Below are 14,376 nucleotides of genomic sequence, written 5' to 3' on the forward strand. Positions count from 1 at the left end.
GGGATTCCCTAGTGTTTCTTATGACTTAATTTATTTTTTCTAAATTACAGCAAGTGTACTCATTTTTAATGAGGAAATGAGGATTTTTAAAAAAATATGCACCTTAATGTTAAATGATTTCTATTGTGATTCTGTTTGCAATGAAATCAGTTTTAATTTTATTGCTTGCCTCACTTTCTACAGGTAGGAAACAGTGGACTTAGGCGTGTGTGTCTTAAGTTTGAAGACACTGGGCTGTGACTTTCCTTAACTCAGCCTGCTGTGCACTGTCTCATTGCCCTTCAATCTGGACAGACAAGACCTATATGTTTTTGCCTTTTTTTTTTTAAGTCAGCATTCACCATTAGCCTTTCCCTGTGGTCCTTTAACAGTGCTACAGGCTGTAAGATAAAAAGTGACAGCTTTCAGATTGATTTAGGAACGATGATCTTTTCCACAATTACATTGAAGAATTTAAACACCTTGGGGAAAAGATAGATCCAAGAAGTGAGTCTCCTCTTAGGTTAAATATTAAGGTGTACTGTGTATGTGCCTACATGACATGTGTATGTGGACGGGAATTACAGTTGGCCCTTGAACAACACAGGTGTTAGAAGTGCTAACCACTCCCTTCCCTTCGCAACCCCAAATCTGTGTATAAATTGTGACTCCTCAAAAACTTAACTACTGGGGCGCCTGGGTGGCTCAGTTGGTTAAGCTGTCTGACTCTTGATTCAGCTCAGGTCATGATCTCAGGGTTGTGAGATCGAGCCCTACGTTGGGCTCCCCTGCTTCACTCGTGCTCTCTCCCCCCCTCAAGTAAGTAAATCTTAAAAACAAAAAAACCCCTTAACTACTGATAGCTTAGTGTTGGCCTTACTGATAACGGTAAGCAGTCAGTTAACACATATTTTGTATGTTGTATGTATTACATACTATATTCTTACAGTAAAATAAGCTAGAGAAAAGAAAATGTTACTAAGAAAATCATAAGGGGAGCGCCTGGGTGACTCAGTAGGTTAGGCATCAGCCTTCAGCTCAGGTCCTGATCCCAGGATCCTGGGATTGAGCCCCACATCGGGCTCACTGCTTAGCGGGGAGCCTGCTTCTCCCTCTCCCTCTGCCTGCCGCTCTGCCTGCTTGTGCTCTCTCTGTCAAATAAATAAATAAAATCTTAAAAAAAAAAAAAAGAATCATAAGGAAGAGAAAATACATTTTCAGCACCATACTGTATTTATCAAAAAAAAAAAAAAAAAAAAGATCTGCATAATTGGGCTTGCACAGTTCAAACCCGTATTGTTCAAGGGTCAGTTGTGTTTGTTATTTGGATTACCTGAAGAATCCTATTATCTAGTCTCTTTTGTATCTTAATGTCAGATATTTTCTTGTAGACTTCTTTTAAGGTGATGATTACTCTTTTTAGCTATGACAGTAAAGAGGCTACTAGATAAATGATCTCCAGTGCTCTCCCTCTCCCTCCCCCAACCTCATACAGCTTATTTTTGCCTGTGAATTCCTGCTACCAGTGCAGCTTGTGTTTTGTTGACAAAATAAACTAGAAGATCTTTAAAAGTTTTAAAGAGTTTTTAAAGTATTTTTGGTGTTCTCTCCTGGCTGATTTAGAAACATGTTTCAAAACATGTTATAGCAAATTTGCCTTCCTTGATGATGAAACCATTTTGGCTATCATCATTAGAATGCCTACCTCAGTTATGTTACATTTCATTTTGTGAGATTACTTCAATTGAGATTAAACCTAGTTTCAGCTTGAGTTATATGTTGATGGCACAACAAAACAACCTAGGATTTAAATTTTGCTTTGAAGGAGCAACAGCCAAAATAATTAGAAATTGACTTTTCTTCAGAGGTGAATATAACTAAGGTCTCAGTATAGTCATTTTAGTTTTATCTTATTTCAGTGTTATTTAATATCTCAAATTTCAATTAAATTCTTGAGGGCCTATTTTGGATTTACATTTTTTTTAAATTTTATTTGATGTTAGTCATCATACAATACTGAATTTACATTTTTGTATAATATAACTAGGGACTACCTTCTTGTTCTTCAAAGATTATTTATCTAAGATCACTATGCATTAAAAACATCAGGATTGATCCAGAAAGATTTTAATGCCAGCAGAGCTTTCTATAATGAAATAATACTAAGAAATAGTACTTGATTTATATCTTTCTGTGTACTTCTTTCCAATAGTGGAACACCAGGGGAAACCATTTATAAAAAGAAAAATTCTTTATGTGAATGAAAATATGTGAAGTGATTGACAGTAAACATGATCTTAAGTTCCATTTTTGACCTAACAGTATTTTCATCATACTTTATTTTTTGAAAGATGACATTAACAGTAATAATAATATTTTTACACTGCTTTCTTGCAAAAATGATCAGCTGGCTAAATTGCTAGGAGCAATGGTATAATCTGGGATAGAATATGAGGGTTTCCATATTAAATATTAAAAATGTGTTCTTTCTGAATACTTTAAAGTTATTCTTAACACATTGGATATTTTGTGTTGTAGAGTCATAGAATCCAGATCTGCAAGTTATTTTAAAAATGTACACAAGAGGATAGGTACAAAGAACTAAATAAAATGAAATTGCATTGATAATTTAAAAAATCTAATCTTAAAAAATATGTTCCTAAATAATTGAAAGCTGACTTTTTTAAGTTGGATTTTTTTCATTTATTTGTTGTATTCAAAAGTTTCCTCTTACTTTTCTGTGTTGATGTATTACGCTTTAAAAAAAAACTTGTTAAAAACAAGCAGACCTTAATCTACTAGTGTGTTCTTTTTTTCCCTTATTTTCTTAGGAGTCAGTGGATCGGTGGGGAAAATGCTGCTTGTCCTGGGCTCTGGGCTGTAGAAAGAAGATACCAAAGGCAAAGTACATGTATCTGGCTCAGGAGCTCTTGGTTGATCCAGAATGGCCACCAAAACCTCAAACAACAACAGAAGCTAAAGCTTTAGTTAAGGAGAACGGATCATGTCAAATCATCACCATAACATAGCAATGCATCACTCTCGGTGGTATGCTAGTAGCAGGAAAATGTAATTTTAGGACATTCTGATCCTGTGTGTCAGAATGGCACCATTTCAGTTTATGTCCCTTCTAATATAGTAGCTGATATGAGAGCTTTTTTTTTCTAATAAACGGAACAAAACAAAAAAGATTGGCCCATCAGTTAAATTAATAATCATTCTGTAAAGTCCTATATCTTCATTCAGTAACTACATATTATATATATTTCCAGAATTTTCTTGTTACCCTCAGTGAAACTCTTTATATAGGGTACAGAAGAAAGTTGGTATTTGATAGGTTTTTAGACATTAGCTTCTGAGACTTGGTTTATCCATTTAAATTTATTTTCACAACCCCCTTATTAGAAAAAGTCCTTGTTTATATACTCGCCCTAAATTTGTGATTGGTAAATAAAATGGGTGTTAATTAGCCTCCAGTGAAAATAGGTAGAGAGCCTGTTTTCATTTGATTCCAAAATTTCTTCCAAAGAATTCCATATATACATACACCAGTTCCCTTTGATAGCCTAGGAGTTTTACGGTGTTGCTTATAGAACAACTCAGGTAATTTCCATTTATGGTTTTATATTTTCTGTACAAACTGCCTGGGTTTTATTTTTCTAATCAGCAAGGTGCTTCACTGCCTTCAGATGTCCCTCAAAGCTATTAAATGGATCTTGTGGTATGTCTGCTGTCAGTAGTATAATTTACTTCACTTAAATGTTGTAGAACCATTTTCACTAGGAAAAAAGATTATTTTTTTTTGGCAGTAGTTGTAGATCTGTCTAATATCTCTTCATATCTTTTTTTTTCTCTCAGGTTTTATATCATTTTAAATATTTTTATTTTCTATGTTTTTAATTAATGACATAGGACAATAGTGCATTGGGTTTTGTTTTGTTTTAGTTTTTTGAGTTAGACTTTAACCTCCTAAAGTTTTTAAGGGTTGATACATGTCTCTCCTGTAAATAATGAGGCTTAAAGGTGAATGAGTGGTTTTGAGTGACTGCTTTTTCAAAGCAGTATGAACTTGGGTGAGTTTGTTTTATGCCATTAGGTGGCGCCAGAGGTCAGAGCTTACCTTTTTAAGGAGATGTTTACAAAGGAGCATTATTTGGTTGTAAAAATTTCTGGGAGGAAGAAAAATTGAAATAAAGTTAAATAGACATTCATTGAGCCAAAAGAAATGTGAAAAGTATTTTTCACCTTTCTCTTTTGTCTGGTTATGTTTAAATTTTAAACAAAGTAACTTTAAAAATGCCTTTCTAGGTAAGATCCAGCAGTTTGGCAAAAGCCCAGAGTTATAATAAACAAGGAAACTGATATTGCTATAAAATGGACACTAAACTCCTAAAACTATGTGATCTTATCCTGTGTTCTTCCTTAACTGGTAGCAGGCTTGTGCTTTCCACTTCAGCTGATCTTTATTTTCCTGATAGATATTTACCAGTTTATCAGATGTTAGCCAGAACTATAGAACCACATGGTTCTCTTTTTTTATGCTGCAGAGACCTGAATGATGTTAGGTAACTATAGGAAAATGTAAGTAACACTCAGGATCACTGTTACTGCTATTGCCACTGATGATTCTTACAAAAATTGAAGTTTTCCATCAAAAAGTATAATATGATATTAATACACATTAGATAAGAACAATTGTTCCATGAATGATTCTATGAAGCTATGCATCTTAGACCTCTTGAGCTGTGAATTAGCACTGTTTTCTATAGTTACTTACTCTCTTGATCATTTTCTAATTTCCACATTCATTTTCAATATGTACAAGCATTATTCTTAAGTGGTTTCCCAGAATTGTAAATTTTATTCTTTGATTTAAATACTGAAGCATATAATTAAAGTAATTGCTAAGTAGCAGCTTAAAAATCCAGTTATCCGTTTGTATTTAACATCTTTAAGAGCATGATCATAAAGAGCTATATTTTTTACACCCTTCTTTTTTTTAACATTTAGATTTTATAAGGGTTTTATATCTCATTTGTCCATATTGTTTTCAAAGGAATGAGGTTTTTAGGTAGGTGGAAGAGCATTTGTAGGAAGTTGGATTTGAACATAGACAAGGTGGGTTGTTCAAGTTGCAGTTGATGGTTTCCAGAATGTTATTTGAAGAATGTCTGTGAATCCAGGTGTGAGTCCTACTCAGTGCCATAGATAGACTGAGTTCTCCCTCTGTAGGTCACCGTTACATAGTAATTTTGATTCTGAACTTCACATTAAATTATTTGAGTGTATACAGACCTAAATTTAAAAATCTGTACATATCTTATTTTGATGTATTAAAGATTAATAAATATTGCCGATTTAAATTTTATTTATGCACCTACTTAAAGGACAGAAATGTCCAGGGAAAGTAATTGTTAAATAATGATATGTAACTTTTTAACTTTTTAAATAAATAACAAGATTTTTAATGTGTGTCTCCCTCAGGGTTGTTTAAAGTTTTTTTCTCCCTCAAATATAAATAGTGGTAACTATATGTTTTGTATCTTCTAGCACCAACTGCTGTAAAGCAATGCTGCAAATAATGCTTGAATAAAAGTGGCTAAGCCAACAACAAAAGAAATACTTTTTATATTAGTTTTATAATTCTTACATTGGAGAGCTTTCCAAATTGCACTTGCATTTAAACAGAACTGTTGCAGTCTTAACTGTATTTCTTTTGTCTCCCATGTTTGTGAAGATAACTGCACAGTTTCAGAGGCATGGTAAATAACATATCAGTGTTTATGTAGTCTGTTCCCCAAATGGCTATAGATAAAATATCCAGAAAAGAGCAAAATTCAAGCTTTAGAAAACATTCTAAGATCTCACGCATGCGATTTTGACATATCTGAAAATAGGTTTTTGTATATTTATGGTGGGAGGTGGTTGGGAAATTTTGACAAAATGTGGGATGTTAATTTTTGTACAGTCTGTGGGCATTTACACATTTTTAATGTAATAAAATTTGGTAATTATGTGCACATTAAATTAATAAGGTAGTTCGTGTTATGATTTGTGAATTCCCTAAGACTTTGGATTTTTTTTTAAGTAACTTTATATCAGAAATGATACTGCATCTTTATATTTTTTAAAATGTATTGCTGCTCAAGAATGGTACCCTGATGTCAAAAAGGCATACATTCATAATTGTACATTCAGCACTGTAAATAACCTTATGAAATCTTTTTTTTGGATTGAAGCTATTGAAAATAAAAATTTAAATGAATGAAATAACATTTTCTTTCTGTGTCCTTATACATTTATTTGCCTTTTAGCCAAATGCTGCCCTTCTGGATTTATTTTTCTACTTCATACTTTCGCATTTCCTTTTTTTAACTTTGGATTTTTGAAGGAAATAAATACCACATCCCACATAGATATCACATCATGTGTGTGACCATCCTGTGGAAACCCATTCATTAGATACAATGTAGAACCAAATGTTAAGTGTGAGGAGGTCTGAGGGAAATTCTGAAATGTTAAGACTAGAGGCTTATATAATCTATTAATAGTTGGGAAGATCAAACGCAGAGCTAATGCCATGTAACACATTGTAAGTTTGAAGTGAAGTGGCAGCCGTGGGTGCAAAAGGGAGCACTCCCAAGGAGAGAAAAACTGTGGAACTAACCACTGGTCCTAGAAACCGCTGAGAAGGCAGGACTAGTGTTGCCTTTGTGCCGGGGTGAGAGGTCCTTCTGGGTATCACGGGTCCTACAGGAGGCGTGCCTCCTCTGCTGTGGCCTATGGGGCTGGCTGTGGTGGGATGTATTGGGTGGTGTTAAGAGTCCCAAGTTCTGGGGCGCCTGGGTGGCTCAGTTGGTTAAGCGACTGTCTTCGGCTCAGGTCATGATCCCGGAGTCCCGAGATCGAGTCCCGCATCTGGCTCCCTGCTCAGTGAAGAGCCTGCTTCTCCCTCTAACCCTCCCCCCTCTCATGTGCTCTCTCTCATTCTCACTCTCTCAAAATAAATAAATCTTTAAAAAAAAAAAAAAAGAGTCCCAAGTTCTTCCCATTCACTGTGGTTTGTGTAACAAGTGGTGGGGGCACAGTTCTGCATGTCTCCCTCTCCCCCGCATGTCACTGCCAGGTGTGGTGTTTCGAGTATGTATTGCAGGGAAGGTTGGAGTTGGAGGAGTTTGGATGAGACCGTCACCGTTCAGAGTTGGGAGTTGTGGCTGCTCTGCGAGTGCACAGAGGTCCCTCCAGTGCCCTGGCCTCGGAGTCTCCCCCTCACTGAGGAGAAAAGTGTGTCTCATCCAGGTAGACAGCTCTGCTTTGGAAAGGCCAAACCTCAGAAGCCAGGGTGACTTGTACAGAAGTTGCCTCTTGGCAGATTTCTAACCTGCTACGTGAATCCAAAATTCAAAGGACACGGAAACGGGAGCCATCGACTTCATTGTTCAAAATACTTCTGAACACCTCATCCAGTTTTTCAGCAAATGGACTCAACAGTGTTCCTCTACTGACTGCAACTTCCATACCCTTCTGGGCGTTCAGAATGTCCTGCTCTTTTCAAAGAATAAAAGTTCGAGGTCCTTCTGATCCGAGTGCTTTCTGGGGAAATAGGCCACAGAAGCTTACAAGAATCTGACACGAAGTCTTCCTCTGATTTAAAATCTACACAAATAGAATCCCATCATATATGTGTGCTCTGCTGTCCTTGTTTTACATGGGTCTGTGTATCAGAGGAAGATGTCAGCATCTGCAGCTCATCCATTCTTTTTAAAGTCCACAAGCCATCCCATTGCATAGATGTTTCATAATTTCGGTGACAACTTCCCTGTCGATGGCCATTTCGGTTTTCTTGTTCTTTTTTCTTTTCTACTACACACAACCCTGCAGTGTTTTTGTGCACGGTTATTTTTAAGTAGGCTCCACACCTAATGGGCTTGAACTCCTGACCCTGAGATCAAGAGTTGGGTGCTCTACTGACTGAATCCCCAGGTGCCCCATTTTGTGCACAAATGTTAATGAGCTTAGACATAGGATGTATTTTTATCAGGGGACCTGCTGGACAAAGGATATGTGTATTTTTAATTTGATCGATGCTGCTAAGTTTCCCCCCACGAGTTGGCTCCAATGTATAGTCCACCATTGTAGTATGAGAATGTTTCTTCACACTTCTTAAAATGCTGGGTATTTTCAGGCTTTAAACATTAAAAGGTTATTCAGTATGGCGTTGGTGTGGGGATTATCAAATAGCCTGGAAACAGACCCGCACATTCATGAGATGTTGGCTCATGACTGTGCTGACATTGTAGCTCTGCAGGAAGAAGGGATTTGATTATACATATTTATATATATATATATTTAAATGGAGCTAAGACAGCTGGTGATCTTAATGGAAAAAAATAAAATTGGACTCCACTCACACACATCATACACAAGTATCAGTTCAATATGGATTAAGGACCTAAAAACAAAAGACAAAACTATAAAATTCAGTAAGGCATTATAGGAGAACTTTTTTCATTTTACCCAGGAGAAGAAAAGGATTTATTTCGATAACAAAAAACACAAATCGTAAAAGATTGATAACTTTGTTTATATGAAGACTTATGTCCCATCAAAAGACATCATGAAGAAGATGGAAAAGCAAACCACAAACTAGCTGAAGATACTTGACACCTATAACTGACAAGGGATTAGCATCCAGAATACATAAAGAATGCCTACAGTTCAGTTTTTTAAAAGACATACATATTTTGCATATAGGAAAATGGGCAAAAGAAGCCAACATTTCTGAGAAGATGAAGCACAAGTGGGCATTAAAAATACGAAAAGATGCTCAAGTTCATGAAATGGGGGAAATGAAAAATTAAAACCACACTGACACAATGACTTCATATGAATGGTAAAAATTAAATTTAAAAAATCAATTCCAAGTATGGGCAGAGCTGTGAGGCACAGGGACTGTCATACACTGTAGGTGGCATCATACATTGGTACAGCTACTTTGGAAAGCAGCCGGACATTTCCTAACACCCTTCAACCCTGTGGTGCCATTGTCGGACACATTTGAGAATGTTTTTAGCCTTGTTATTCCTCAAAGGGGGAGAGGGGAACTGGAATAGAGAATTGGGGCAATGTGGTGGGAGAAGGAAGACTCGAAGGAAATGTGGTCCATCCGGGGGTATGGCTGCCACAATGATCCAACTGTGTCGCTAAGCTATCCTGGCTTCACAGTCATAGTGTGCCATCTTATGGAGAAACCCCTCTTCTGTTTTTATCATTCAGCTTTGACAGTAGGATTTAAGTTACATAGGGTCTCTTTCAGTTTGAAGCTTTCATTAAAAACCAGAATATGTCCTCTGAGATAGGGTCCTTTCCATGACTTTTATTCTGGTAAAGTCTTTATCCTCAGGATGCAAGGACATTTCCCTCTTCCTTTGGAAAGTGCTGAGTCACTGGCAAAGCCCTGAGCTGTTCAGTTGCTTTCGGATACGGCACCATTTCAGGTAAGGTCAAATACTTTAAAAATTACTATGGGCAACTGAGGGCTTGGTTAGTCTGTATGTGCATACATTATAAAATTTTGTACAAGAAGGGATTTGTGTAAAATTACACTTGGGAAACCTTGTTTTGGCAGATTAGCATTACTGTGTATATTTCATATGTAATTCAATGCCACGAGTTTTTTGTTAAGCATCTTAGAAATGATAGCTCCTTATTTATGACACAATCAGAAATACTATTCTCAAATTCTAGCTCTGTGGCCGTGGTTAAGTTACTTACCCTTTCTGTGCCTTAGTTTCATCATCCATTAACCCGGGTTAAGAATAGGATCTACCTCATAGGGTTAATGTAAAGATTGAATGAATTAATGTAAATAAAACGCTGAGAACAACGAATGGCATAAAATGATAGGTATTCCCTGTTTTTCTCACTGTGGCTAACGGAAGGGGTTCGCTCTTTGAGGGTGTTACTGTTTTTGTAGAATAAGTACTGTGCCTATAGCATGATTGTGGTGAAAGGAATCAGGTGGTGGTTGCTGTTGTTTTTCCAGACTTTGCTGTTTCCGTCCTGTTGGCTATAGCCACCGCTGGGCAGAGGCAAGAAGAGCAGGGCTCCTCACCGTGGGCACTGCTCAGTGATGTCTGTGAGCCTCGATGCTTGAATGATTGTTTTCATTAGTTGTATGTAAAGATTTTAGAGTACTGGCTTTTAACTATAGCTTGAAGACGCTTTAATTTCAGTGCTTTAAGCTGAGAGTAGAAAATTGGTAGAACAAAAGAATGAGACCTCTCAGTGTAGAACCAATGTCTTTTCACCACGGGGGGAATCTGCACTCCTGGGAAAAGAGGGATAATAGTCAAAGTCAGTGATAACCCTGGCGAAAGGCTCCGGCCTCTGCAGGGTTACCAGATCGAATCCGAGCGTTCGCCCTGGAGTGGCGCCTACAGACCTCCCGCTGTTGCCTTTTCAGACATGCTGAGGAGCACCCTGCTGTGCGCGGCGCTGGGGCTCCTGCGCGTCCAGCCTTTCCCCTGCCCCCCGGCCTGCAAGTGTGTGTTCCGGGACGCGGCGCAGTGCTCCGGAGGCGACGTGGCGCGCCTCGCCGAGCTCGGCCTGCCCGCCAACCTCACGCATATCCTGCTCTTCCGAATGGGCCACGGCGCCTTGCAGAACCACAGCTTCAGCGGCATGACGGTCCTCCAGAGGCTGATGCTGTCCGACAGCCACATTGTCGCCATTGCCCCCGGCACCTTCCACGACCTGATAAAACTTAAAACCCTGAGGCTGTCGCGCAACAAGATCACGCATCTGCCGGCCGCGCTGTTGGATAAGATGGTGCTCCTGGAACAGTTGTTTCTGGACCGCAACGAACTGAAGGACATCGACCAAAACATGTTTCACAAACTGGTTAACCTGCAGGAGCTCTTTTTGAACCAAAACCAGCTCTCTTTCCTTCCCGCTCGCCTCTTCACAAATCTGGGGAACCTGAAACTGTTGGATTTGTCGGAAAACAATCTGACCCACCTGCCCCAGGGATTGCTCGGGGCACAGGCTAAGCTTGAGAAGCTCGTGCTCCACTCGAACCAGCTCATCGCCCTGGATGCGGGGCTGCTGAGTCGCCTGCGCGCCCTGAAGGAGCTGCAGCTGGACCGAAATCACATCCGTTCCATCGCATCGGGAGCCTTCGACCCGCTCCGGAGCCTGAGCTACTTGACTCTCTCCAGAAACCACCTGGAGTTTCTGCCCTCCGCACTCTTTCTTTATTCGCACAATTTGACATTCCTGACGCTGTTCGAGAACCCGCTGCAAGAGCTGCCGGAGGTGCTCTTCGGGGAGCTGGCCGGCCTGCGGGAGCTGTGGCTGAACTGCACCCGGCTGCGCACCCTGCCCGCCGCCGCCTTCCGCGCCCTGAGCGGCCTGAGGGAGTTTGGCCTGACCCTGAGCCCGCGTCTGAGCGCGCTCCCCGAGGACGCCTTCCGGGGCCTGGGCGCGCTCCAGGTGCTCGCCCTGCACTCCAACGGCCTGGCCGCTCTCCCCGGCGCCTTGCTGCGCGGCCTCGACGGGCTGCGCCGAGTCTCGCTGCGCCACAACCGGCTGCGGGCCCTGCCGCGCGCGCTTTTCCACCACCTCCGCAGCCTGGAGCGGATCGAGCTCGAGCACAACCAGCTGGAGGCCCTGCCCGGCGACGCGTTTGCGGATCTGCCCCGGCTGGCGGAGGTCCTGCTGGGGCACAATCCTTGGCGCTGCGACTGCGGCCTGCGGCCCTTCCTGGCGTGGCTGCGGCGGCACCCGGGCCTCGTGGGCCGAGCCGAGCCCCCGCGGTGCCGCGGGCCCGGACCCCGCGCCGGCCTGCCGCTCTGGGCCTTGCCGGACGAGGACCCGCAGTGCCCGGGCACCCGCGGCCCGCCTCCCCGCCCCGCCCCAGCCCCGACCCGGGTGGCCCTGCCCGCGGCCCCCGGCCACACCGCCTGGGTGCCCGACGGCTCGGAGCCCTGGGCCCGCACGCAGCTGGTGGCCCGGGGCCAACGCCAAGACCACAGCCTGTTCTGGGGGCTTTATTTTCTGCTTTTAGCTACCCAGGCCGTCATAACGGGGATCATCGTGTTTGCTATGATTAAACTCGGCCGGCTCTTTCGAAGATTAATCAGAGAGAGAGAGAGAGCTCTTGTTTGAGTCAGTGGGAAAACCTTGCAACTAATTAAAACGTGGCCAGAGTATTGTCAGAGGTGGCTCTAGGGGAGAATTCAGCCAGGCTGCCGCTGTCTTCCTCTCCCTTCTCCCTCTCCTCCCCTCTGCCCTCCTTCCCTCCCTCTCTCCCCCCCAATCCCACCTCCCAGGGTCCCTCCTTCTCCCTCCCTCTCCACAGAAGGAGTCTTTACATTTGTAAATTGTGTGTGTCTGCTTGGCCTTTGTGTACCCTTACATGGCGTGCCCCAGGGGCCATGGATTGTGTCTGGGCCATCCTTGGGTTGCACTTTCCCCAGGGCAGAGAGGGGTCTCCTCCCGGTGGAGGAAGGGTGCAGAGCCAGATCTGTCTCCTGCACAGGGTGTCTGGTAAATGTTTATGAAATGAATGAATAAAATGAACTCGCTGGATCCCAGTGATGGTGGCTTTTCCCTGGGGGACAGGATGGAGTGTTCTCTTTATCTACGTTAGAAAAGCAGAACTCTTCCGGTTCTTTCCCTTGCCCTTTTTCTCACTTTATGTATCTCTGTGGGCTACTGGGGAGAGTGCTGGTTTTCCTTCCTTTGGCGGAGGAAGGAGGCCTACTGACATACAGAGCGCAAGGCCTTCCTGCCAGGAGCTCAGCACCCAGTGACAGAAGCCCCTGGAGTCAGTGGTCCCAGCTGAGTGCCAAGGAGTAGGAGGAGGGAAGCGAAGCAGAGACTTTTGGGAGGAGGAGGAGCTCACGGGAAGGTCGGAGCCTATAGGGGGTTGGGTCCCCATAGTCCCTGTGTGTGCCTGCCAGAGACAGCTCTGTCTGCATGTGTGCGTGCTCTGTAAGTTCCTCCTTGCTCCCTCCCTGGGTGAAGTATGTCATTGTGACACTGGGTTGGTTTCCATTTCCTGGAACTAAATGCTACCTCATTTGAAAGCATTTATGGAGTACCTAACATGTGACAGGTGTTCATGAATGTAATGATAAGCTTGGTTTCCATTTTATTATGGTGGCATCACGTTCTCATTTAGTCGCCCAGCTGAGAGCCATAAAGCCCTTGTTGCTTTAATTGTATGTCTGTGCTTGCAAGAAGCAGTGGTTTAAACATTGGCCAGAGAGGACAGCCGTGGTGTCAAATCCCAGCTCCACCACTTACTAACTGCATAGGGCTTTGGGCCAGACCCCGAAATTCTTTAAGCCTTGGTGTCCTCATCCCTGGAAAGGGACACATAGTACCTGCCCTCACAGAGCTTTTGTGAGAGTTAAGGGCAATAAATCATGTGCTGACTTCGCCCTGCATACAGTCAATGCTCAATAAATGTTAGCTCTTATTATTAAAGAGCAAGCAATTAGTCCTGCTGTCGTGATTGCAAAAGAAGAGCTTTGAGTCGGCTTTTCCTCTGTGCATGTAAAGGTGAGAGCAGACTTTCTCAAATGGGAGATTACATGAAATCAGCTTGTCTTCACCGGGGTTGGTCTCAGCCCTGCGTGGTTGGGCCCCGCGTGCTCATGGTCCAGAGCAGGGGGTCCTCTGAACAACGCCAATCGGATGTGGAGCAGGAAGAGCTGGGTTCCTGACATTTGTACATGGACTTCTTCCAGGCCAAGTTCAACTGGTAAAGCCTTCCCTGATGGCCCAGGCAGACTCGAGTGTTCCCTGCTGTGTACTCCCCTCTCAGGCTACCATGCACTAAGCACCCTCCTCCTCACTGCCGTGTGGTCGGTTCACCCTTCACTTGGGGGCGGTGTGTGTGTGTTGATATATGCCCCCTGCACTGTAGGCTCCTTGGCCCTACCTTGTCTTGTTTATTTCCACTGCTGCACATTTTTGATGGACTAAAACCCAGACTTTTTGATGGAATGTGGACTCTAGTGCTAACCACTGTGTTTTTGGGCAAGCTACTGAGCAGCTCTCAAAGCCTGTTTCCTCACCAGGAGAGCGAGGAGGATGGTGGTCCATACGGTTGTTGCGAGGATGAAATGAGATAACCCAAGCCAAGTAGTGAAGTCGGCAGCTGGTGCATAGGGGACTCAACGAAGTTGGCTATTATTTTGACTGTGAGCTACTTAGTAACTGTGGTGTTTCACATTCCTAGTGGTGCTTTTAGACTCTTAACTACACAAGTCTACAACCCTGAACAAGCTGAAATAATGCTTTGCTAGTTTTTAAGTTGTCTATAAATGATGGGACTCTGCATGTAGCATTCTTCAAACTTCTCCCCTGGGCTCACATTTTTTTTTT

General features: G+C 42.4%; 2 protein-coding genes across 3 annotated transcripts in view; both read left to right on the plus strand.

Annotated features, from left to right (window-relative positions):
• The window catches only part of ATP13A3 (ATPase 13A3), a 94,409-nt gene extending 88,155 nt beyond the window's left edge, over positions 1-6,254 (plus strand). For both annotated transcript variants that reach the window (XM_028100971.2, XM_028100974.2), the window contains one exon: positions 2,811-6,254. In XM_028100971.2, coding sequence (XP_027956772.1) covers positions 2,811-3,008 — 198 coding nt within the window. In that variant the 3' untranslated portion in view covers positions 3,009-6,254. The remainder of the gene's footprint in view (positions 1-2,810) is intronic.
• Positions 6,255-9,433: 3,179 nt separating this feature from the next.
• On the plus strand, positions 9,434-13,479 carry GP5 (glycoprotein V platelet). The gene is made up of 2 exons (XM_028100805.2): positions 9,434-9,476; positions 10,445-13,479. The coding sequence occupies exon 2, from the start codon at positions 10,447-10,449 to the stop codon at positions 12,145-12,147; it is 1,701 nt and encodes a 566-aa protein (XP_027956606.2). The 5' UTR covers positions 9,434-9,476; positions 10,445-10,446; the 3' UTR covers positions 12,148-13,479.
• The last annotated feature ends 897 nt before the right edge of the window (positions 13,480-14,376 follow it).

Source organism: Eumetopias jubatus, unplaced genomic scaffold (assembly GCF_037043125.1).
Source record: "Eumetopias jubatus isolate StellerSeaLion01/CBP00866 unplaced genomic scaffold, mEumJub1_p1.0 scaffold_1, whole genome shotgun sequence".
NCBI lineage: Eukaryota > Metazoa > Chordata > Mammalia > Carnivora > Otariidae > Eumetopias > Eumetopias jubatus.

Bases quoted from the DNA above. Each gene is read 5' to 3' on its own strand.
- GP5 (XM_028100805.2), top strand. From the start codon at position 10,447: ATGCTGAGGAGCACCCTGCTGTGCGCGGCGCTGGGGCTCCTGCGCGTC.